This window comes from Leopardus geoffroyi, chromosome A2 (genome assembly GCF_018350155.1).
Source record: "Leopardus geoffroyi isolate Oge1 chromosome A2, O.geoffroyi_Oge1_pat1.0, whole genome shotgun sequence".
Classification (NCBI taxonomy): Eukaryota; Metazoa; Chordata; class Mammalia; order Carnivora; family Felidae; genus Leopardus; species Leopardus geoffroyi.
In genome coordinates this window covers 145076219-145096224 of record NC_059331.1, presented here as the reverse complement: position 1 = coordinate 145096224, position 20006 = coordinate 145076219, and the positions used below count along the sequence as shown (strand labels likewise).

Sequence of the window (20006 nt, the reverse complement as noted above, 5' to 3'; positions counted from 1 at the left end):
CGGGCAAGATGAGGCCAGGCCAGTTCCTAGTGATGACTGCTGCTCCCGCCCTCCCACTGAACCTCCCTGAGTGGGTGTGCTGTGGCCCCTTGGGGCCTGCCCTCCCCAGATGTTCACAGCCGGAGGGATGGAATCCAGCCCCAGACCTGACTTGCCAACACGGGCCTCTCTCTCCTTAGGGGGCTAGGAGACCACATAACTGGCCACCATGGTGGGTCTCCGTGAGGCTTCCGATGCTCTCATGTCCTTTATGGTTCTGGATCAGACCATGACCTCTCCTGGTCTCTGCTACCCTGCCAAACGGGAATGCCCCAACAGTCACGCATTGTGGCGTCCTGGAGTGTGCTCCTCTGACCCCAGGCTTTTGGTGGACGTGAGGGGGGCGTCTAGAAGTACCTACACATAGGTGTTCTTATTTCCTACCTGGCATGGTGCCCTGGTAACCCCGAGCACTGGGATTCCTGCCACGAGCTCCCCTGACCCCACTCTCTGCCCGCCACCCCTCCCCATGTCAGTGGGAGTTATTTTCTGTGGCATGTTATCAGGTCTGCTAATCAGATCGGCTGCTAAGAGACACCTACACGCACAGCCAACCTCTACCACCATCTTTTCCTTCTGCCTACCAGGTCCAGAGTTTAGCTCTGAGGCAAGGTGTCCGTGTGTAACTTTCGGCTGGTTGCGGTCTCCCCATGCCCAGAGGAGTACGGACACCTGTCCTCGTTCGTCCGTGGAGCCCGGGCCTCTGTTCTGTTGTTGTGTCTTCGGCGCATTGCACGCGCTCAGCACACGTGGGCTGACTCAGCTGCAGGCCCAGCCCAGGCCGCCAGATCCGGTGTACGTGACTCCCACCCCCAACCCTCTGCCCCTGGAGCAGGGAGGGTTAGGGCCCCGCCGGAGACAGGACTCGGCCAAGTGACCTCAGCTCCCGGGCCCTCCTCCCACACCCTGGCTCCCGTCTGGCCAGAACCCCACGGTGCTCTCATGACAGAAGGGGGCCTCTTGGTCTCTGGGTTTGGTAGCATCTTTGCTAGTTCATTTCACCAAACAGTTCTGGGCTCTCCCAACTCCCGGCTGAGTGCCAGGTTCAGGCCACGCAGACGCAGGTGGGCTGCCCGCACCGGGTTCTCCCTGAGCTGTAACAGCAGCCATCACTGAACACCGGGTCTGTGCTGGGCCCTGAGCAACAGGCTTTACAAAATACACCTCACTGAATTCTGACAGTGACTGTAAAGCCAGGAACTTCTTTTTATCTTCAGTTTTCAGGTGAGAAAACAGCCTCAGAGGGTTAATGAGCTTGCCCAAGGGCAGTCCACAAGTAGTAGGCAAGCCAGGGCAGACTCTCCAGCCTGTCCGCCCTTAAAGCCGGGTCCTCATCCACGATGGTGTACTGACTCCTTGAGGTAAATCTCATTTCCACGTTCTCTACCGGCATCAACTCAGCCTAGTAATTACTAATCTGGTTGACATCTCTCTAGCGACTCCATCTTTGAATGCAGCCTGAGGCTCAGCAAGGAATTCTCTGAAACCCAAACTCTGAACCAAGCGCAGCAGGACGGGCTGGAGAATGTGCAGCCTGCCGGGGCAGCTGCCTGCGGCGGACGGGAGGGAGGACCACTGGGCACCCTGCCCCATCGACGCCACTGCCTCCTGGGAGGCGTCTGAGGCTCAGACCCGGCTGACCGTGGTGGGCTGAGGGTGCGAACAGGTACTGCTGACGGTGGGGTGACCGCAGCTTTGGCTTCTCCTGCTTCCACGCAGACAGCTGGGAACACGAAATGTTAATGCCTCGGGTTCTGTGCCCGAGCCACACTCACCTGGCCTGAACCGGCACTTGGGTGGTTGCAGAAGAGCACCGGAGATCTGCCCCAGTGTAGAGGGCGAGCTGACGTCCTAGGCCCAGGCTCCCAGATGACGGCTATGGATTGGGGCCGCCTGCTCACTGAACCGCATCAATGTCACCCACTCCCAGGACACAGCGGCAGGGCCCAGGGCAGAGAACGACTCCATCGAGCTGGGATGATGGATCTGTGCTGCCAGGGTGGCAGCAGCCAATGCCCTCAGGCAGCAGGGACAGGGACTGTGGCCTCCTGCTGGCCTTGTCCAAGGTCCTGAGGCAGCCGTGGTGGAGCTGGGAGGCTGCCATCCTTCCCGGTGTCCTTCTAGTCCCAGGTTAGGTGCTTTCAAAAAGGTCCCTGGAGACTGTTGTGGCCCCTTCACATCCCCAGGACTGTTCTTGGAAAAAATGTCTTTTGAAAGACCCTGGGACCAAGAGCAGCCAAAACTATGGTGACATAGTTCTGTTATTACATTTTTTGTGTGTGTAGGTGGGGAGGCAGAAGAGAGGGGCCATCAAGGAGCCTTCTGGGATGCTGATGTTCTACAGTGTGATCTGAGTGGTTCCAGGGAAGTTTAAATTTATAACCCCCCACAAACTGTACTCTTAAGATTTGTGTACCTTAAAATTACACAACAACTTGAAAAATGATCTGGGAGCCCTGAAGTGTCTTCTGCAGGCCTTCCCCACCTACACTGGCTGCTTTTTCCCAAAGAGGTGGCAGGACCTCAGCTGGTCAGCACCCAGGGCTGGTGAGGACAGGCCTGAGCTCTTGTCATTGTGGTGCATGGTCACACGCTACACTGGAACCCAGGCAGGCAGTCTTAAGAGTTCTACCAGTCAGGAGAAAGCTTTGCCCAGTGTGTCCCCTCAACTAGACCCATTCGACATCTGGTAACCGACTGAGTCACCTTGTCCTTGAAAAACCTTCCATAACTTTCCTCAGTGGACTGAAGTGCTCCTATTTGAGGTTTCTCTAACTGTAACTCCTAGGAAAAAATGTTTTCTCCTTCAAGCTCCCACACCACCTTATTAATTAATAATGTAATAAACATCTATGGGCCAACTTCCCAGACCAAGAGCTGGAACATTCCTAGTAACTTACGTCTCCTGACTTCCTTCCTTGGCCCACCTGGGGAGGATCACCATCCAGACTTTTGTGTTTTATCATCCCTTTACTTTTTGGTTTGTACTTCATTACATATTTCAAAGGTGTCCATGTGTCCCAGTTTGCTCAAAAAAGTGCCAGTTTGTGGCCCAAATGTAAGGATTTGTGCCCCTTTATACTCTCAAACACATCCCATTAGTTACATGATCACTCAGTATACATGTGTATGTAAGCAGGGTATTGCTTGGTTTTGAACTTTATAATAATGGCATCGTATGGTATGAAGTCGTCAGAGATGTACCTAATTGTTTCTAAGATTTATCCATGTGGTTCTGTGTGGCCATAATTCATTTTCGTTGAATAATCTACCCTTGTAAGTATATACACCTTGCAGTGTCTGTGGTGCTGTTTTTGTTAGTAGAAACAGAACTGCAGTGAACATTCCGGCATGGGACTTCTGGCGATGGTGGTGGTGGTGGTTCTCCCACGTGCAAGTAGCCCTTGGCCGCAGAACCAGGAGGGAAGTGCTGGCTCACGGGGCACGCACAGTCAACTTGACAAGCTAATGCCACTGCATGTGTACATAGCTAACTGTGTAAAGTTAAAGTCAGTAAGGCTAACTGGGCTTTTCTACCACCAGTATCTGCTGTCCTCAGTAGACTGCAAACGCATGATGCGAGGGCGGATTCCTCTCTTTATCTTAGCACTTAGAACAGTGCCTCGAGCTAGTAGGAAGGAGCTCAGTAAATGCTAAGTGCCTGACTGTTCAGGGGGCTGCGGGCTCAGGGCAGACCCATTGCTACGGAGGAAACAACTGAAGGATGTTGCTGATGGCAGGACAGCAGGAGCAGTGGCATTCTGCATGTGCTGGTCCCTGCATTGGCTCTGCACGAAGCAACGTCGTAAGTGTTCTGCTTGCTGGAGGGGTCGCCCGCCTGCACCCAGGCAAGGCACTCTCGCTTCCTTCAACTGAACCAGGTCCTTGGCTCCTCCCTCAGATCTCTGGGGGCCAGGCCCACTGAGACAGACACCCACCAAGGTGAAGGCCATGATGTAGAGAACATAGGCCAGGGACCCATCTTCTATTCCTGGCCCTGCCACAAAGAAGCTGGATGACGTTGGGCAAGTCACTAGGTCTCCTTCCTTATCTTGTAAAATGAGTTTGGACAGTGATAGCCAATTCTTGGAACTTGAGCAATCCTCAGAATCACCTAGGAAGCTTGTTCACAGGGCAGATTCCCAGGCCCTGGACCACCAGAATTGAGGGAGTGGCTCTGGAATGGGAAGTGATACATACATATTTACCTGATAATGAGAAGAATCAGAAATGCTCACCTACGGTGAAAGAACTGGTACACAGGGAGTTATAATAAGCACTCCAAGTCCCAGCTGTCACCTACAGGCAACCGCTTTTAATCATCTATTTTAGATTTTCTGTTGGATTTTTTATTGCTAAACAATAGGCCAGTTCTTGTTTTATCAACTCCACACACATTACCCGTTGTCCTCCCGCTGTGATGGATGGTCTAGTCACACCCCCTCTCCCAGTGGGTCCTGGCACTTTTTTGGCGGCTGCATTTTAACAAGCATTCCAGGTGATTCTGAGCAAGCTGGTCTACCAGCCACACTTTGAGAAGCACTGGCCTAGAGAGGTTTCTTGGTAGATACTGAAGTTCCCTCAGGTCATCTCTTAAGCCCCTGGTTCGTCTGCTTGGCTTCTAGAACTTGCTGACAGACCCTTCCCCCACCTCTGGGAGCTCTGAGAGACTGGGCATGGGAGCCACACTGGCAACCACACGATTCCATGTTTGTAGTGGGTGGAACTGCCCTGCCCTGTCATCTTGCTACCCCATCTCATCTAGTTTCACCTCCTGTCCCCCTGACGCATAATTAGGATGAGCAGATTTCTCCTTTAGGGACTGGCACAGCTCTGGCTCTAGCAGATTGTTGAGCATCTGACTTCTTCCTAACAACCAAGAAGTGGTGTATTCAGACAATAGAACATACAGAACAAGAATGCACACACCAAAACGAAGCTAACAAGGACACAGCCCACACACGTATTGAATGAGAGAAGGCAGGCACATAATACATCCCGCAGGACTCCACCTTTGAAAGATTTAAAACCAGGCAAAATTGAAAAATAAAACGCAACAAATAAAACAGACGAAACATCTACTGGGATAAAGGTCAAGAGAGGGGCTGCCTTTGAGGGTGACAGTGACTGAGGAGCAAGCTTAGGAGGGGCTGGCGATGTTCTGTTTTTTGATTGGTGTGTTTACATAGGGTATGTTCACTTTGTGAAAACCGGAGCGGTACCCTTGTAATTCGGACCCTTTGCTGAATGTGTACATCCTTCTAAGTGTTACCAGTAAAAAGAGGAGGAAAAACTAAGCAGCTCTTTCCTCCTGCCTGAACAAGCCCTTCCCCAGGATGGGTCCAGGCAGGCAGGGGCAGCCAGATGGGGCCCTCATCTGCATGGCTCGGCCTGGGGTGGGAAGGAAGGCTGGTGTCACAGTCAGAGTCACCATGTTATTTCAGGGCTCCAGCCTGGAACCCCACAGAGCAGAGCAGCCTGCTGGGTCAAGGAAGTGGCTGGAGATGAGGCCCAAGCATATTCTCTGGGAAGGATGACAAGATACTAGCCAACCAAGACTTGTACGCCATCTTCCCCACCTGCTAGCAGCCAAGCTGTCTGGGGGGAGGGTGACGTATGGGCCCCCAGCCCGCCTCCCCAGGCTGCTAGCCAACCCAGTGTAAATATTATTATACTCCTACGCATCTGAAGGACGTTAATTATTAAAACACATGCCACCCAGGGTAGTGCACTGTAATTAGGTTCAAATTAAATTAGCATCCTCTTGTAATTAGGACATCAATAACCACTCTTGAGGCACTAGCTCTCTGGCCCCTCCCTGTTGCTTCCCAACACGGGCTACTTCAAGAAAAGGGGTGCATCGGCTCTTCCTGGAATGCAGACATAATCAAAACCATAAATAAAGTAGAGGCAGTTGCACAAACCCTTCCCTCCACCCCCTACTCCACCTCCCCTACTGGCCCAGACCAGGGAGGGTCTTGGGTGGCAATCTTTCCCTGGTGGCTAGCCTAAACCCTGGGCTCTGATGCATCAGCCCTCAGAGACGGGAAACTTCCAGAGCCTGCCCAGGTTAGCAATGCTGCTCTCCTGTCACCTGTGAGCTTCGACTCTGCCCTCCTCTGTGACATCCTCCTGGTCACCGGGCCGGGGCCTCAGCCCCTGTCCCAGAGTACTGCCCACTGCTCCACAGCGGTCGTGCATGCCCCTTGGGCCCGTGGAGACAGGTTGGCACCCACTGGACCCAGTGTTATGCCGGTAGCTGGCTCTTAAGCCAGGCTTGGCGGGTGGGTGGACAGATGGATAATAGGTGCTCAAGAGGTTTTGGTGTTCAAGTGAGAGGTGGATGGGGGAACATGTTTTGTAACTCCAGCAGGGGAAGGAACTCTGAGGGGGGTTTTTGGTGCTACTTGTGCAAGTGCTGATGCTGACTGGTCTCGACTACAGGCAAAAGGCAAAGCCTCCAAGGCGCCCGCACACTCTGAGTGCCCCCCGAGATTGGGCATGCTGGGTGCCTGGCTCGCCTCGCCTCAGTCCCACCCCGCCACGACAGACCCCAGGAACTCAACAGACACTGAGAGGAAGTGGCAGCAGCGTCCTCAGGCCTGGTGAATGGTTTGACCTTTGTCTAAACCAGCTTTGCAAGAGAAAGAAAAGAAGTGGGAAGGTTCGGGCATCATTTCAATTGCAGAACCATGGAGGGTTTATCCTTGGGCACAGATGTAACCAAGGCAACTGTGGAGACAGTGAGATGATTTCAGACCCTTTTACAAAAGGGCGGGCTGGCATCTCACCCCTCTGCTGATCGTGCTCCCGGGTAACACATGCCGACCCAGCTCTTGACTGTACCAGGAGATAGAGAAATGGGTGACATGGGCATTGTCTTCTCCATGACAGACCTCCATGATGCAGGAGAAGGAAACGTGGCACCACGGGGAGTGGGCTTACCTGCTGGGGCAGGACAGCTTCTCCAGGAGTGGGGACAGACGGGGACATTCACACTCCTGCTGACTTCTCACGCCCCATCACGGACTGTACAAAGTCATGGGAAACAGCTGGTAGGGGTGACCTCCCCGTCACACCGCTTTCTGTCCCTGGCACTCCCTGAGCAGCATAACAGGCTCCTCACTGCACACCACAGGGGCTGCTCTCAAGCCTCCCTCCTCCCTCAGGGGCTAGGAGCAGCCTGGGTCTTCTGAGCTCTGCGGCCAGCTCCACCTGGGGGACAACCTCATTAAGTCAAACAGAGCAAGCGCTAATAACCTCGAGACCCGGGATCTCCTCAGCGGACACCCATGACTCCTCTTGGACCCAACCTGGTCTTCCAGCTCCATTTGCCAATGAACACACTGTGGAGGGAGCTGGGCAGGCACCGGGCCCCCACTCTTACCCCTTGTTGTGCCAGCCTGTGTGGCGTTAGCCTTTACCCCAGCCACAGCAGGAGAGGGGAAGAGTCCCCTCTGGCTCCCGCTGGGGCTCTGGCAGAACTTGGCAAAGCACAGGACTAGTGACTCTCTGCAGGGGACCGGTTAAGACTGAGCCTGGCCTTCCATGTGTGGCCGGTCCGGGGCACTGCTTGCCAAGCTGCTCTAAATCTCCATGGTCCTTGGGGGCAGCCATGTGCAGCGGGGGGCCTGGACTGATGCATTAAAATAGGAGATCTCCAGCCTTCTGCATGATGGTCATGGTGCCATCATGCCTCCTGGGCCCCAGGAGTTGCCCATGACTCTGAAGAATGGCTCTGCTTTCCGGGCTGGCTGTGATTCCAGAGCTGTGGCCAGGGATGTGGATGACTACGTCGGGGGTCGTTCACGTGCCCAAGTCTCCTCCTGTGGGGGCTGCCGAGATTCCAGGCTCTGGGCTCCACCATGACCAATAAGGACTGCCGACAGCAGGTACTATTTTATTGGGCCTCAAAAGCTTTAAATACAGAAGTGGGGAGGGCTGATAGGGGGCAGATGTAGACAGGCTGGCATTTGAGAATGGACGTATCAGAGGAATCACATATTCAACAGCCGGACAGAGAACTGGGAAGAAGGGCCATCTGGGACGGAAGTGGGGTACCAGCAGGCAGCTGGCCTTGGGTGTCAGGGTCACGCCCTATGTTAGGACAAAGTCTTTCATGTTTCTTCCTGATTTGCGGACAACTTTTTAAAAAAAACAAACCTCCGAATAAAAACACAAAATCAGCTGGGGGAGACTGTGGATGGCAGTGCCTGTCATCTCAGAAGACAATGGCCTGCCTCCTGAAAGCCTCGGGTTCACCCACCCCACCCCCAGCCCAGATGCCGCCCCACGAGACATTTCCATACACTGAAGCAAAGCTGGACCCAATCTACACCCCTGATCTGGGGTCTGGAGCTGAAAACACCCTCCCTGCAGAGGAGGAGGTACTGGTGTGAGCGGGGCTGAGGGCCAGACCCAATTCCCTCTTTAGCGGCTGTAGCCAAACTCATCAGCGTCATCGGCCCGGAAGTCCCCATAGCGCCACAGGTTCAGCTGTGAGAAGACAGAAAGCGACTGTCAGGGAGGTGGGCCCTGCTAAGCTGCTTTCCTCAGCTCCCCCCTGGAGCCCCAGAGGCAAAAACTCACCCTAGCACTCTTGGCTGACTCCTGGGCGTTCAGGTACTCTGTGATCTGGAGGGACAAGGGAAGAAAGGGAGGTCACAAAGTGGGTATTTGCAACTGAGCAGCAAGAATGACCCTGGAGACTGCCCAGGTCTGGTCTGCACCACTCTCCTGCTCAGTGGATCACCAGCTCCCTGAGAATAAGATTCAAAGTGCACCATCACACTGGCCTCCTTGCTGTTCCTTGACTCTGTGCTGGCTGTTCCGTCTGCCTGAAATGCTCTTCCCCTCAGGTCTCCTTGGCTACCTATCCTGCTCCTTCAGGTCTTTGGTAAAGCATCACCTTCTTTTTTTTTTTTTTTTTCAACGTTTATTTATTTTTGGGACAGAGAGAGACAGAGCATGAACGGGGGAGGGGCAGAGAGAGAGGGAGACACAGAATCGGAAACAGGCTCCAGGCTCTGAGCCATCAGCCCAGAGCCCAACGCGGGGCTGGAACTCACGGACCGCGAGATCGTGACCTGGCTGAAGTCGGACGCTTAACCGACTGCGCCACCCAGGCGCCCCAAAGCATCACCTTCTTAATGAAGCCTCAATGAAAGCCTAATGAAATGACCCCACTGGAAATTCCAATCACCTCTTCCCGCACACTCCTGATATCCTTTATTTCTATCTTCTCTTTTTCCATTGCATTTATCTCCTAACATTCAATTTCATTCATCTAGTATATATGTTGCTGGTTTTGTCAACTCATGCTTGAATGGAGGCTCCACAGGGCAGAAATGGTGCCTCTTGTTCATGGAGATATGTCGGCCCTCCATAAATGCTTGTTGAATGAATGAATGAATGAGTGAACACACGTAGAGTGTTTATCTCAGATGCTGGGCAAAGGAATGTTCTAGACACCAGAGACATTATGGGTAGCTTCACCGGGGAGACAGGGAGATCTCAAAATTCTATAGGGAAACTTACGCTAACTCCCAGGGCAATCTCAAGACACCGGGAGTCTCTAGTGAGAGGACTAAGGGTGTCACACTTCTGTCCACAGACATGGTAGCAATTCACACTGGGGTCTTGTTCCAAATGAGTTACAGCCCTGTATCACCAGTGCCATGGACTCAGAGGGGGAGAAAAAGAGGCCTGGGAAAAGGCGAAGCAATGGGCACAACGGAGAGGGAACGCTCGTTTGAGCGCCACCGGCTCTCATCCCTCCTCTCAGCTGGGCGCTGCACGAGGGCACACGCTTCCCACCAGCCCATCCTGACTTGAGAGGTGCCCTTCCCAACTCCCAGCAAGTGCAGGTAGTTCCTAGGTGCCCACCAGCCCCTCATGGTTTGCCCCGTGAAGCCAGCATGGCTGGGGGGGCTCAACTCATCTCATGATCAGAGGTCTCAGGCCGGGCTCCTAGCCCCGGGGGCTGTTCAGACTGGCTGGAGGGCTGGAGGGGCAGAGTCCCTCAGGGCCCCATCCCAGCCGAGCCTGGCTTCAGGTGGCCCTGTGTGCAAGGAGCTGGCTACGGACCCGGCAGGGTATGGGAGAGGGAAGTGAGAAAGGGAGAGGCAGTGACAGGCTATGGACCTCTCCGACCACCCTTGGCAAGGCATTCCAGCCTGCCCCCTAGGGGCACATGCACAGGGACACCCCCTCCCCCCCCCCCCCCCCCCCCCCGCCCAAATTTTCCGCTGCATTCTCAGCCAAGCCTGCAGCCAATTAATTTGGGATGTAATTAGCTTTTTTTTTTTTTTTTTTAAACCCCAACAAACCCAAATCCATTATCTTTCCCCAGCAGGAGCAGCAAGATGGAGGGTTCCCTGCTCCCTCACTGGCTGTTGGTGCAGCCCCCAGCCCCTCTGTGACGGCAGTGGGGAGGCATTAGGAGCCTGCCCCTACCCTGGTAGCCCACCTCCATATCACGTACCACTTTCTGGAACTGTTTCTCCTTGCGCACCTCCACCATGACCAGTCCCTCCTTCACCAAGCCCAGCCCCACATCCCCCTTGGAATCAGCAAACTGCAGGGTGACGTGAGGGCAGCCAGCGCTCAGGTGTTCCACGTTGAGCAGGCACTGAGTGTTCTGGATATCCCGCACCACACTGTCCACGGCGTCTGTTCGAGCGTCCTCCTGGGGCAGAGTTGCATGCAGATAAATGGGAGAGAGAAGTGCAAACTTGAAAGATAGCCACGTGGACCCCAGGTCCTGCTCATGGACCTCCTCCAAGCAAGTGTCCGGCAGGTGCCAGCATCTCATTCCCTGCTCAGATCCTAACAAGGAAGGAAACAGCCTTGGGATACAAAGTGCCCCCTCTCCTGATCTTGTCCTTTCCCTCCCTGCCATGCCTCCTGCATACATCCCATCCCTATCCCCCACCCCAGTACCGTGCCCACCTGCCTTGTGTCTCGGAGAAAAAGTGGCTTTTGACCATCCGCAACTAACCTCCACTGGCCGCCCTGGCTCCCGTCATCCCCCACCTCTGCAGGGCTGTGCTCCAGCATACTAACCCCACACAGTCCCTGCTCTGGTGCATTCACTGGCCTCTCAGGCTCTCTCCACACTCACATCTCCCTCCCCCCAGAGACTGCCCCTTGACCTATTTTGTCACCCTCTTCTCCTACTGTTTCTCTTCTGCCCTTCAGCAAATTTCATGAAAAGGCAGAAAATGTTCTATGGCGCAAATTCCTGACTCTACCGTTTGCCCCTCAGCACCCTGCATCTGGCGGCAGCTCCAACCAGGCTTTCAGACTGCTCGCTCTGAGCACCAGGGACCTCCCTCGGTGCCAGAGCCAAGGGTACCCGCCGAGCCTGAGCCTGACCTCCCTGGGGAGCTGGACACTGCAGACCAGCTCCCTGCTTCTGGGAACTGGGTGGCTCTTGACTCTGAGCACATGTTCTCCTCTCTGGATGCACATTCTGCCTCAGCTTCTTCGTCCCTGGATTGCTGAAGGCTAGCACTTGCCAAGCCTCGCTCTCCTCCCCATCCTGTCTTCCACACGCTCACCTTGTAGGTGCCCATGCTTTTAGCTATGAATCCGGATTCCAGGGCTTCTCACTTTCCAAACTGAACACTATCAAGACGCCCGGAGCTCCTACAGCTCCTAACTTACTCCTTCTCGTCCCCACATCTTGGCCAACAGCAACACAGCCACACATAAGAAATCCAGTCACCTTCTGTTCCTCGTTTCCCGCATCCCATCCACAGAGGGCACTGAGACCTGGCCCCTACGGGCGTGGCCCCGGTTTGGCTGTCACTGTCTCTAGCCTGGACTTCCAAGTTGCTTCCCGCTACTCCATCCAGTCTGACAACGCCCCCTGAAGGAACTTTCAGAACCAGATTTGACCACGTCACACCTCTGCTGAAAACCCTTCCCCAACCCCCAGGCCTTTCCCTTCTCACGTCTTGCCACTGCCCACAAGGTCCCTGACTTCCGACTGTGTGGACCAGTCTTTGCCCAAAGTGCCCTGGCCCACCGGGCCCATCCATCTGAAGAACCAGTTCAGACGCTCTGATGCCCCGTCCTCTGTGGCAACTTCCCTCAACTTCCTTGGTCGCTCTCGTCTCTCGAGTCCCGTCGCTAACAGACCATTCGCGTCACTGTTTCCACCTTCTCCTGTCAGTCTGTGAGGGCCGCATCAGTGGCTGAGTGCCACTGGACCCGTCCTTTGGAAGCAAGGAAGGAAAGAAGGAAGGAAGATGTGTAGACTCACGTCCTGGGGCACCTGGATGAAGGCGAAGGCATACTCTGTGGCTTGAGCAGGCAGCACACGAGTGCTGAAGGCAGGTGGCAGGGTACCCAGGCGGGTGGATGGCAGGATCTCTCTCTGTAGAGGACACATCAGGCCAAGAACATCACACACTCGATGCCCCCTTGGCTCTCACAGGACAACTCTGGTGGCTGGGCCTCTGAGAGTTCTAACTCAGGTCCTCCCACCATGACTTGCTTCCACTCAGCCCTGTGCACAGGCTTGCCCAGTCAGTGACGTCTTGGGGGAACATGTCCCGCTCGCCCCTGCAGTAGGCGGTTGGCCGTGACTCACACCTTCTCACCCTGGGCCCGGTGTTGGCACACCTGGTGGCTCTACAAAAATAATCAGTTTGATAACTGGTATCTAACTAACGTCTACCTCTGTTTTTTTCCAACGCCTTCCCTCTGGGACATGGGTTCCTTGAATATGTTTCCACTGGCCAGGGGGCGCTCTGCTGGGAAAGCACACCAAGACAAGGGGCCCTAGAGTCCTGCGACCTGGCAGGACCTCTTCTTTTGTGTATCCCCGGGTGGCAGGTTGGGAGCATGGCCCAACTCTGGGCTGCTGCTAATCGACCCTCAACCTTAGTCCCGGAGGAAAGCAGATGACCATCGTCACGCCTCGGGAGTGGCATGGTTCTGAACTACAACCTTCTCTCCTACTTGCTTTTCCCCAGAGGGAATCCCCCAGAACTGTCGACAGACTCCCAGGTGCAGCCACTTTGTGACTCCCTTCCCAGAAAGCCTTGGTTTGGGGATGTCCTGGGAATCGGCACACAAGCACCTAGTCAAGCCTGAGGACCAGGAACCGTGGGGTGTGGAGGGCCTCCACCGGCCCTTTCTTCAGAGAGGTTGGGCAGAAGATGAGGAACCGTGGGTGTGGCTGGGCACTCATCTGTGGGGCCTGGAAAGGAGACTTCTCAGATCTCAAAAACCTCTGACCAGAGACATCAGTTTTGCCCAGTCGCTCAGGGGTCAGTGACTTGTTACACGAACAGTAGAGATGCCCACATGCTCACTGTTCTATCAGCAAGTGGTTTCACAGCTTCGAGGGACCTTTGAGAGGTCAGAGGGACTTGACCTAGGAGACTACTGTGCTGAATGGCCCTTGGCAGCCACCTGGCGCCCCTCCCTTGCCTACTCATCCACCTCCCGGTCTCCCACACTCACATTGCCATAGTCAATGTAGAAGACGTGCACTCTGGCAGGAGACTCGACTTTCTCCACTCGGGCGCGGTACCTGCAATGGCATCGTGGGAAGAGCTCAAGGGAGAGCCCTGAAGAGTCTGGCCTCCCTGGAGCCTCAGTGATAGCAGGGCTGGGATACACCATTTCCCTGCCCAGGGTTCAGAGTGAACACCCAAGGGTGTCACAGAGGACAGTTCTCAGACTCCACTAAGGCCTAGGCTCGCGGCGCTGTGGCCACCATCTAATGGAATCAGAGCATAGCTGGGAGCAGAGGGAGGGAGAAGGGAGCATGTGAAGCAGATTAATGTGTCCTTGGGGCATAAAGCAACAAGACTAATGACTAGATTGATGTCTGCTGTTTAAACCCAGCACACTAAACAGCAGCTGTAATTAGCCGGCAGATCTGTCTGGGAGGCCGCAGCAGGGAACACATCCAAGTCACTTCGTCACCCAGGGAAAGCCACGGGCCCTACTCTTGGTAGATCAGACGTGAGTGACCTTCCTGCAGCCTGTGAGTGCGCCTGCTCATGTCCCAGACAGCCAGGGTGGAGGGTGGGGTGGCTGATCTGGGCTCACTGAGAACCAGCCTCTGCCCTCACCACCCCACGTGACATCATTTCTCCTGTGTGGGGTAAGGAGAGTGTCAGTCCCAGCCAGCCAACCAGGGCTCCCCCGACAGGGTTTCCCAGGATTGAGGAGAGACACCACTTCTATACTCCAGAGGCTTGACTGGGCTGCAGGAAAATCACAGGCCCCAGATGGGCTGCAGGCAATGAAGAGGCCCACACTGGAGAGCTGGCCAAGGTCAACAACCACCGCCCAGTGAAACCAGGTGGCTAAGGCAAATGCCTGAAGTCTACCCGGTAGCTCTGTAGGCCTGTGCCCTGAGGACAGACCTGCAACTGCTCCTGCTTAAGACTCTTTGCTCTGCTCAGGTACAAGTGGCTTACCATTCTCCATCTACAAACTTGGCAATACAGAATTCTCCCCGGCGGGGGGCATAGGAGCCTTCGACAGGAGGGTGGCTGGCGATGTCGTTTCGCATGTTCTCCATCAGCTTCTCTAGCTGGGTGCCTGTAGGGGAGAAAGAGGTAGTGAGCCCTGGGCGCCATGTTCTCTAGATGGGGTCGGGGAGCAGGCAGCATGTGGAATTCTGTAGGTCGCCTGTGGCACTGGCTTGCCCCATTCCGTAGGGAAGTCCTCTGTGGCATCTGCTCAAGAGGTTCATGTGGTCTTCAAAAGTGGAACAGGGGCTTGCTGACACCTCAGAGGCACACAGTCTTCCTTCCAACCTCGGCTCTCCAACCTACTGGCCGTGGCAGTGGCAGCCCTCGGGAATGTTCCTTGGGTTCTGCTTAAGGAGGTGGAGAAAGCACGGGGGTGTGAAGCAAAGCCAACCAGCCTCGTTCTGGGTGGAAGCAGCCCAGCTTAATTCCTACAAGGGCTGGCCCCGGCCTGGGTCACAGAGGCGGTGACTGACAGCAGCCACTCTTTGCTATGTTTCCCAGGGGGAAACACGGAAATGAGGGATGGCCCCCACCCAACCCTGGACAAGGAAAGGGCCTCAGGCTACTCTGACCTCGCTCACCCTGTGAAGTACATGCAAAAGCAAACTTTGGTATTTCCAGGCTGGGGTTCCAAGCTCTCAGCCCAAACCCGGGGCCCTCTTCGACTAGGGGAGACAGTCTCCTTCCCTGCCTATCTTACTGAATCCCTTGCTCTTTCCTGCTGGTCCTTCCCAAATCCTGAGTCCCTGCCGCTCGTCAGCTGGTCATCACCAGGTTTGGCAACACCTAGGGTCCTCTCAGGTTCCCTCCTTGCTCCTTCCTGTTGTGTCCCCACCCCCCATGCCGCTAAGCACCAGTCCCCAGTGGCTTTACCCTTCCATCCCTCTTGGCCCTGATTCTAGCTCTGCATCAAGCCCCGCCGTGCCCCCTTTGCTCTCTGAGGTGAGGGTAGCTGGGTTCGTGTGGTGTGGGTACAGGATTCTTCTCTCCACCTCCAGGGCCCGAAGCCACACTGTAACAGGTGCCTAACACATGTTGGCTTTTGGTACACTTGTCACAGTTGGCCTTATACGTTCCCTGTCTGGGTTTATGTTTCTGCCACTACACTGTGAGCTCCTTCAGGGCACAGACCATTGCTCACTTGGTTCTGTTTACTCTTGCAAGGTCTAGTAAATCTGTCGCATGGAGGGTGCTTAAGAATTCAACTGTATCGAGGATGCACTCTGCGTAGGCACACAAGGACGTGTCCACTCGTGGGCCTCTGCATAGCCCACTGTCCCAGCATTCATGAGCCTCGGTTTCAGAACACAGACTTTTGTGAAGAAGCAGTTGCCCTTCCCCCACCCAGCAGTACACCCTCTACACAGACAAATTTCTTCTATACGTGGTCTATTTTTATTTTTTATTTTTTTGCTCCAAGGCAACAGAAGCAGACTTTGGCTCCCGCAAACAGGTCCTTGCACAGAGTCTGGCTGGTCATTTACAGCTAATGGCAATGCTTTCATCATTTCATTAGATCCTTCCTGAAGGCAGGCTTTAATTAAGAGAAGAGAGACAGGGCAAGAGGATGTCCCCTAAGAGAGGATGAAAGGTTTCAGAAGAGGGAGGCTGTACATGCTGAAGTTTATTTTCATGGATTTTATGGAACCAACTGAGGTCAGGGTTTTCTCTGGAGCCCACTGCAGCCCTCCAGGTGGCGTGCCAACAAGCGCCTCACTCCCTTCTCCAATGTTCCAAGAATACATGGTTTCCCCTTGTTTCCTTTGTTCCGTATTTTCTGCCTTGGCCCCCACTTGCTACAGGGTCCTGGCTCCCTACAGCTGCGGAGACAGCTGGCAGGGTACAGGGCATGCACAGGAAGCCTCTGAAATTACAGAGACTATGTGGCCGAAGGCCTTGAACCCTCAAGTTTTGTCCCCTTGAGACTTCAGGACCTGGTCTTATCCAAGGTGGGTCCTACCTCACAGGATGCAGAGGCCAGGTAGAGCCGGCCAGGGAGCTGCTGTCCCTTGGGCAGGGCCTTCTTTGAGTTCCCTTTCCCCTGACCTTCCTGAGGGCCATCCTTTCTGGCTCCTGTGCTCAGAAACCGATCTCCTTCCTGCCCAGGCCACCACTGAAAGACTCCTTTCCTCGTCATACTACCCGGACCTGGCAATGCCAGGCCACTGTGCAGCAGGACTGCAGCTGACCTCAAGGGGAACCTAATCCTGAAGGCTCATCAGCCCATCTCTCCACCTGCTAGCTTTTCCCCCTCCCAAGTACAGCCAGACGAGGGCTTGGAAAGGTTGGTTTTCCTTGGTGAAATAACATCGCCACAAAAGCAGCTGCCTGGGAAATATCATTAGAGGGGAAGTGGCTGGCATGAGGCTGATGATCTGGAGTGGGCCTGGCAGGGGGCACAGGAGGCCAGGCAGAGCCGCACCCTGCCACCCACGGGACTGCCTTGGGTGCCAGCGACATCTTCGGGCCCCTCTGCTTTGCAAGGATCTGGCTCCTTGGACGCAGAGGCAGCTCTAAAAAGCCTTTTCCTTTGCCCTCAACTAAAATGGTTCCCTGCACAGGGTGTCAATGAGAGGAGGGAGGTCAGGGTAGACAGAGCAAATGCAGTGGGGGTAGGAAGTCCATCTAGAGGGGTCACAGGGCCACCACCGTGAGAGTGACCTCTACCGTCCTCTCTGCTCCAGAAGCCTGAGGTCTCTGCAGAGAAGGCCCTGGCCACAGTGTACATCACTTGAAGGCAGGAGGAAGGAGGATGGAGAGAGAGGGTCCTTCAGAAAGATTGCCCGGGGATGACTTCCCTAGAGCGCCGCCTGTTTCCATGGCAACTGACTACCACTCAGGGCTATGGTAACCTCTAGAGAAGGAGAAGCCCCAGAGAAAAAAAGCCCAGGCTCCTCTCCTCCTGCTGCCTTCCCAAGGAAGCTGAGGGGGAGGAGGGCCAAGTGAAGCTGGTTTGTGCTTCCTGACCACACATAGAGACAATCTGTTCTTTGCTTCCTGATACACTCCGAGGGCTACAAATCCCACGCCCAGCCCAGCCAGGAGTGTCCAAGAGCAAAACAATTTCCCGAGCATCTCCAAATACCACCTAGACAAGACAGGCTACCTCACCAGCCCTCAGAGGACCTGCTTGGCCTTGCCCATGCCAGGGCTCACTGGCAGTGCATGTAATGAGCCCCAGAGCAGCGCACGGGGCCCGGGGGATGGGGAGCAGCCACAGACTGGGAGAGGTCCCCGGAACGTGTGGGCTGTGCCCCTCCCTCCCACTGAGCAGAGTGGGTTCTGGAGGTAGCATACTCACCGGTCTCCACATCCTGCACGTAGAAATGCAGGTCGTCAGTGATCTCCGTCACAAACACGGGCTTGTAGCTGGCCGAGCGCTCCTTCTCCTCTAGCACGGGCGCTACCTCCTCCACGGGCTGCTCCTCATAGTGGGCCCAGACCTGCATGTGCAGGCAGCAAAGGGTGGGGGGTGGGAGGTTTAGAAGTGAAGCCAGAAAAAAACGCAGGAAAAGGTCTTTGGGCAAGTGGGGTCACCCCTGGGGTGAAGGAGTGCGGAGGTCATCACAGGGCACTCACGTCACACTGGCCTGAGCCCCTAGACCTCTCGTATGTCTGAGTGGGTAAGGAGAGTACTCTGAAATTCTTCTGAGTGATCAGCTCTCAAATTCTGGCAGGTGTCAGAAGCAACTGGGGAGTAAAAATGCTGGTCCCTGGGTCCCGACGCAGGTATGTCAAGTTAGGGTCTCTTGTAACTGCACCCAGAGAAAGTGAAGCAAACCAAAGCAGACTCCCAGGCAATCCTCATGCAAACCAGAGCATGAGAACCTTGGTGTCGCAGCGGTTCTGGGACCCCACTTCCCTCTCTGACATCACTCAGTAGGGGTCACTCTGAACTCTTGAGGCCTTCACACCGCCCAGGGCCATGGCACTCCGGAAGCTCTCCAAGTGACAGCCCCGGGCCACGGAGGGGAGGGCTTGTCACTGTTCAGGAATGCCTTGCCTCAGCAACTTCTGTGTCCTCACCTCAAGCAGGTTGCTCTGACCCCAGCTCAGAAGCTGGGCCACTCCCCTCCACCCTCGCCTTTCTCCTCCTCCCCTGGCCCTGCACTGTCAGGGCTGCAGCGGCTCAGAAGCTGATTCGATGTGACGGGGCATCAAGTCCGATCCCGCGGCCAGGAGATTATCCCGGTAGTGAAGGCTGTCAGAGCAGGAGAGGGCAGGGCTGTCCAGTTGAGCAGCAAGAAGGGGGTGAGGGACTGGACCACACACGGAGTCCCACAGTCACACAAGAACAGGGGGTAATAAAAGTATTAGCCAAAACATACATGCTTACTAGGTGTCAGGCGCCATTCTAAACATTCTCCAAGTATTAATTCCTTTAATCCGTACGACAACCCTTTGAGTAAGTATTAACATTACCCTGTTTTATAAAGGAGGGACCAGAGGCACCCAGGCTTGCTAGAAGTAGCAGGACCAGGATCTGAACCTGGACACCCAGGTGCTAGAGATCTTCAAGCTTCAAGGTCCTCAAGGGGACATTTTGGCATTGACGGGGCCTCTAGACACAGAGGGAAAGGTTGTAGGTGGGAGATGTGGGCTCTTGTCCTTCAATTTGCTGTTTGACTTCAGTCAAGCCACAGACCTCCTGCATCTCCTTTTCTTCCTTGCAAAAGGGAAGAGGCCCCTGGAACCTGTGGGCTGTGCCACATGACCGCAGAATCACTCAGCTGACCTGCGGATCCCTGGATGGCACGAGGAAGCAGCCCAAGGACAGGGATGTCTGAATTACTGAACCTTCTTGGGTCCCACCTGCAGAGGCTACGCTCCTGCCTTTCATGCGGTGTGAGCACTCTTCCACTGGAAGGGGACACTGAGGACCAGGGCCCTGAGAACTGGAATGAGCAACAGGGGCTGAGCCCGAGGGAGGCTGCCAGGGAACGGCCGAGGGGGATGGGAGAGACGTCACCAGGGCCCAAACCTCGGCCAGCCACACGCAGTAGTGCCCTTGCCTTCTGCCATCTGAGGTCAGACTCTAACCCAAACAGGTCTCCCCTCTCACTCTCTCCCAGCACCAGTCCCGGCGCAGCTGCCCCCTTAATCCCTGGCGTCTGGACACCTCTACTTTCCAAGTGCAGAGGACTGGTGGCCAGGGGAAAGGAGGCAGAGAGCAGGACTTCAACTCAGTCAGATCAGAGACTCCTGGCTCAAGGGCGTCTCTAGCCTTCGGACTTCCCTGTGAAAGGGCCTCTCCCATTGGAGGCCACGGCACAGACTGCTGGGAGCACTCTGGGGGACTACCCACGGTTACTTCCGGTTCCAAGGCCCACATCCTGTTGAGGGAGACTTTCTCTCTGGGCCCTGCTAGGGGAAGTTCCCCAGGGGGGTGACGACTCAGTCAGTCCTAGCCTCTCTGGGACCTCTGCAGCTTGAGGACCGACGGGACTCTCACTGAGACACAGGACT

General features: G+C 55.1%; 1 protein-coding gene across 1 annotated transcript in view; it reads right to left on the bottom strand.

Moving 5' to 3' along the window:
- Window positions 1-7919: 7919 nt before the first annotated feature.
- SND1 (staphylococcal nuclease and tudor domain containing 1) overlaps window positions 7920-20006 on the bottom strand; it is a 427290-nt gene continuing 415203 nt past the window's right edge. Inside the window, exons 18-24 of the mRNA XM_045495517.1 lie at window positions 17842-17983; window positions 14484-14607; window positions 13516-13585; window positions 12308-12421; window positions 10523-10726; window positions 8629-8673; window positions 7920-8535 (exon numbers count right to left, since the gene is read on the bottom strand). Coding sequence (XP_045351473.1) covers window positions 8470-8535; window positions 8629-8673; window positions 10523-10726; window positions 12308-12421; window positions 13516-13585; window positions 14484-14607; window positions 17842-17983 — 765 coding nt within the window. The 3' untranslated portion in view covers window positions 7920-8469. The remainder of the gene's footprint in view (window positions 8536-8628; window positions 8674-10522; window positions 10727-12307; window positions 12422-13515; window positions 13586-14483; window positions 14608-17841; window positions 17984-20006) is intronic.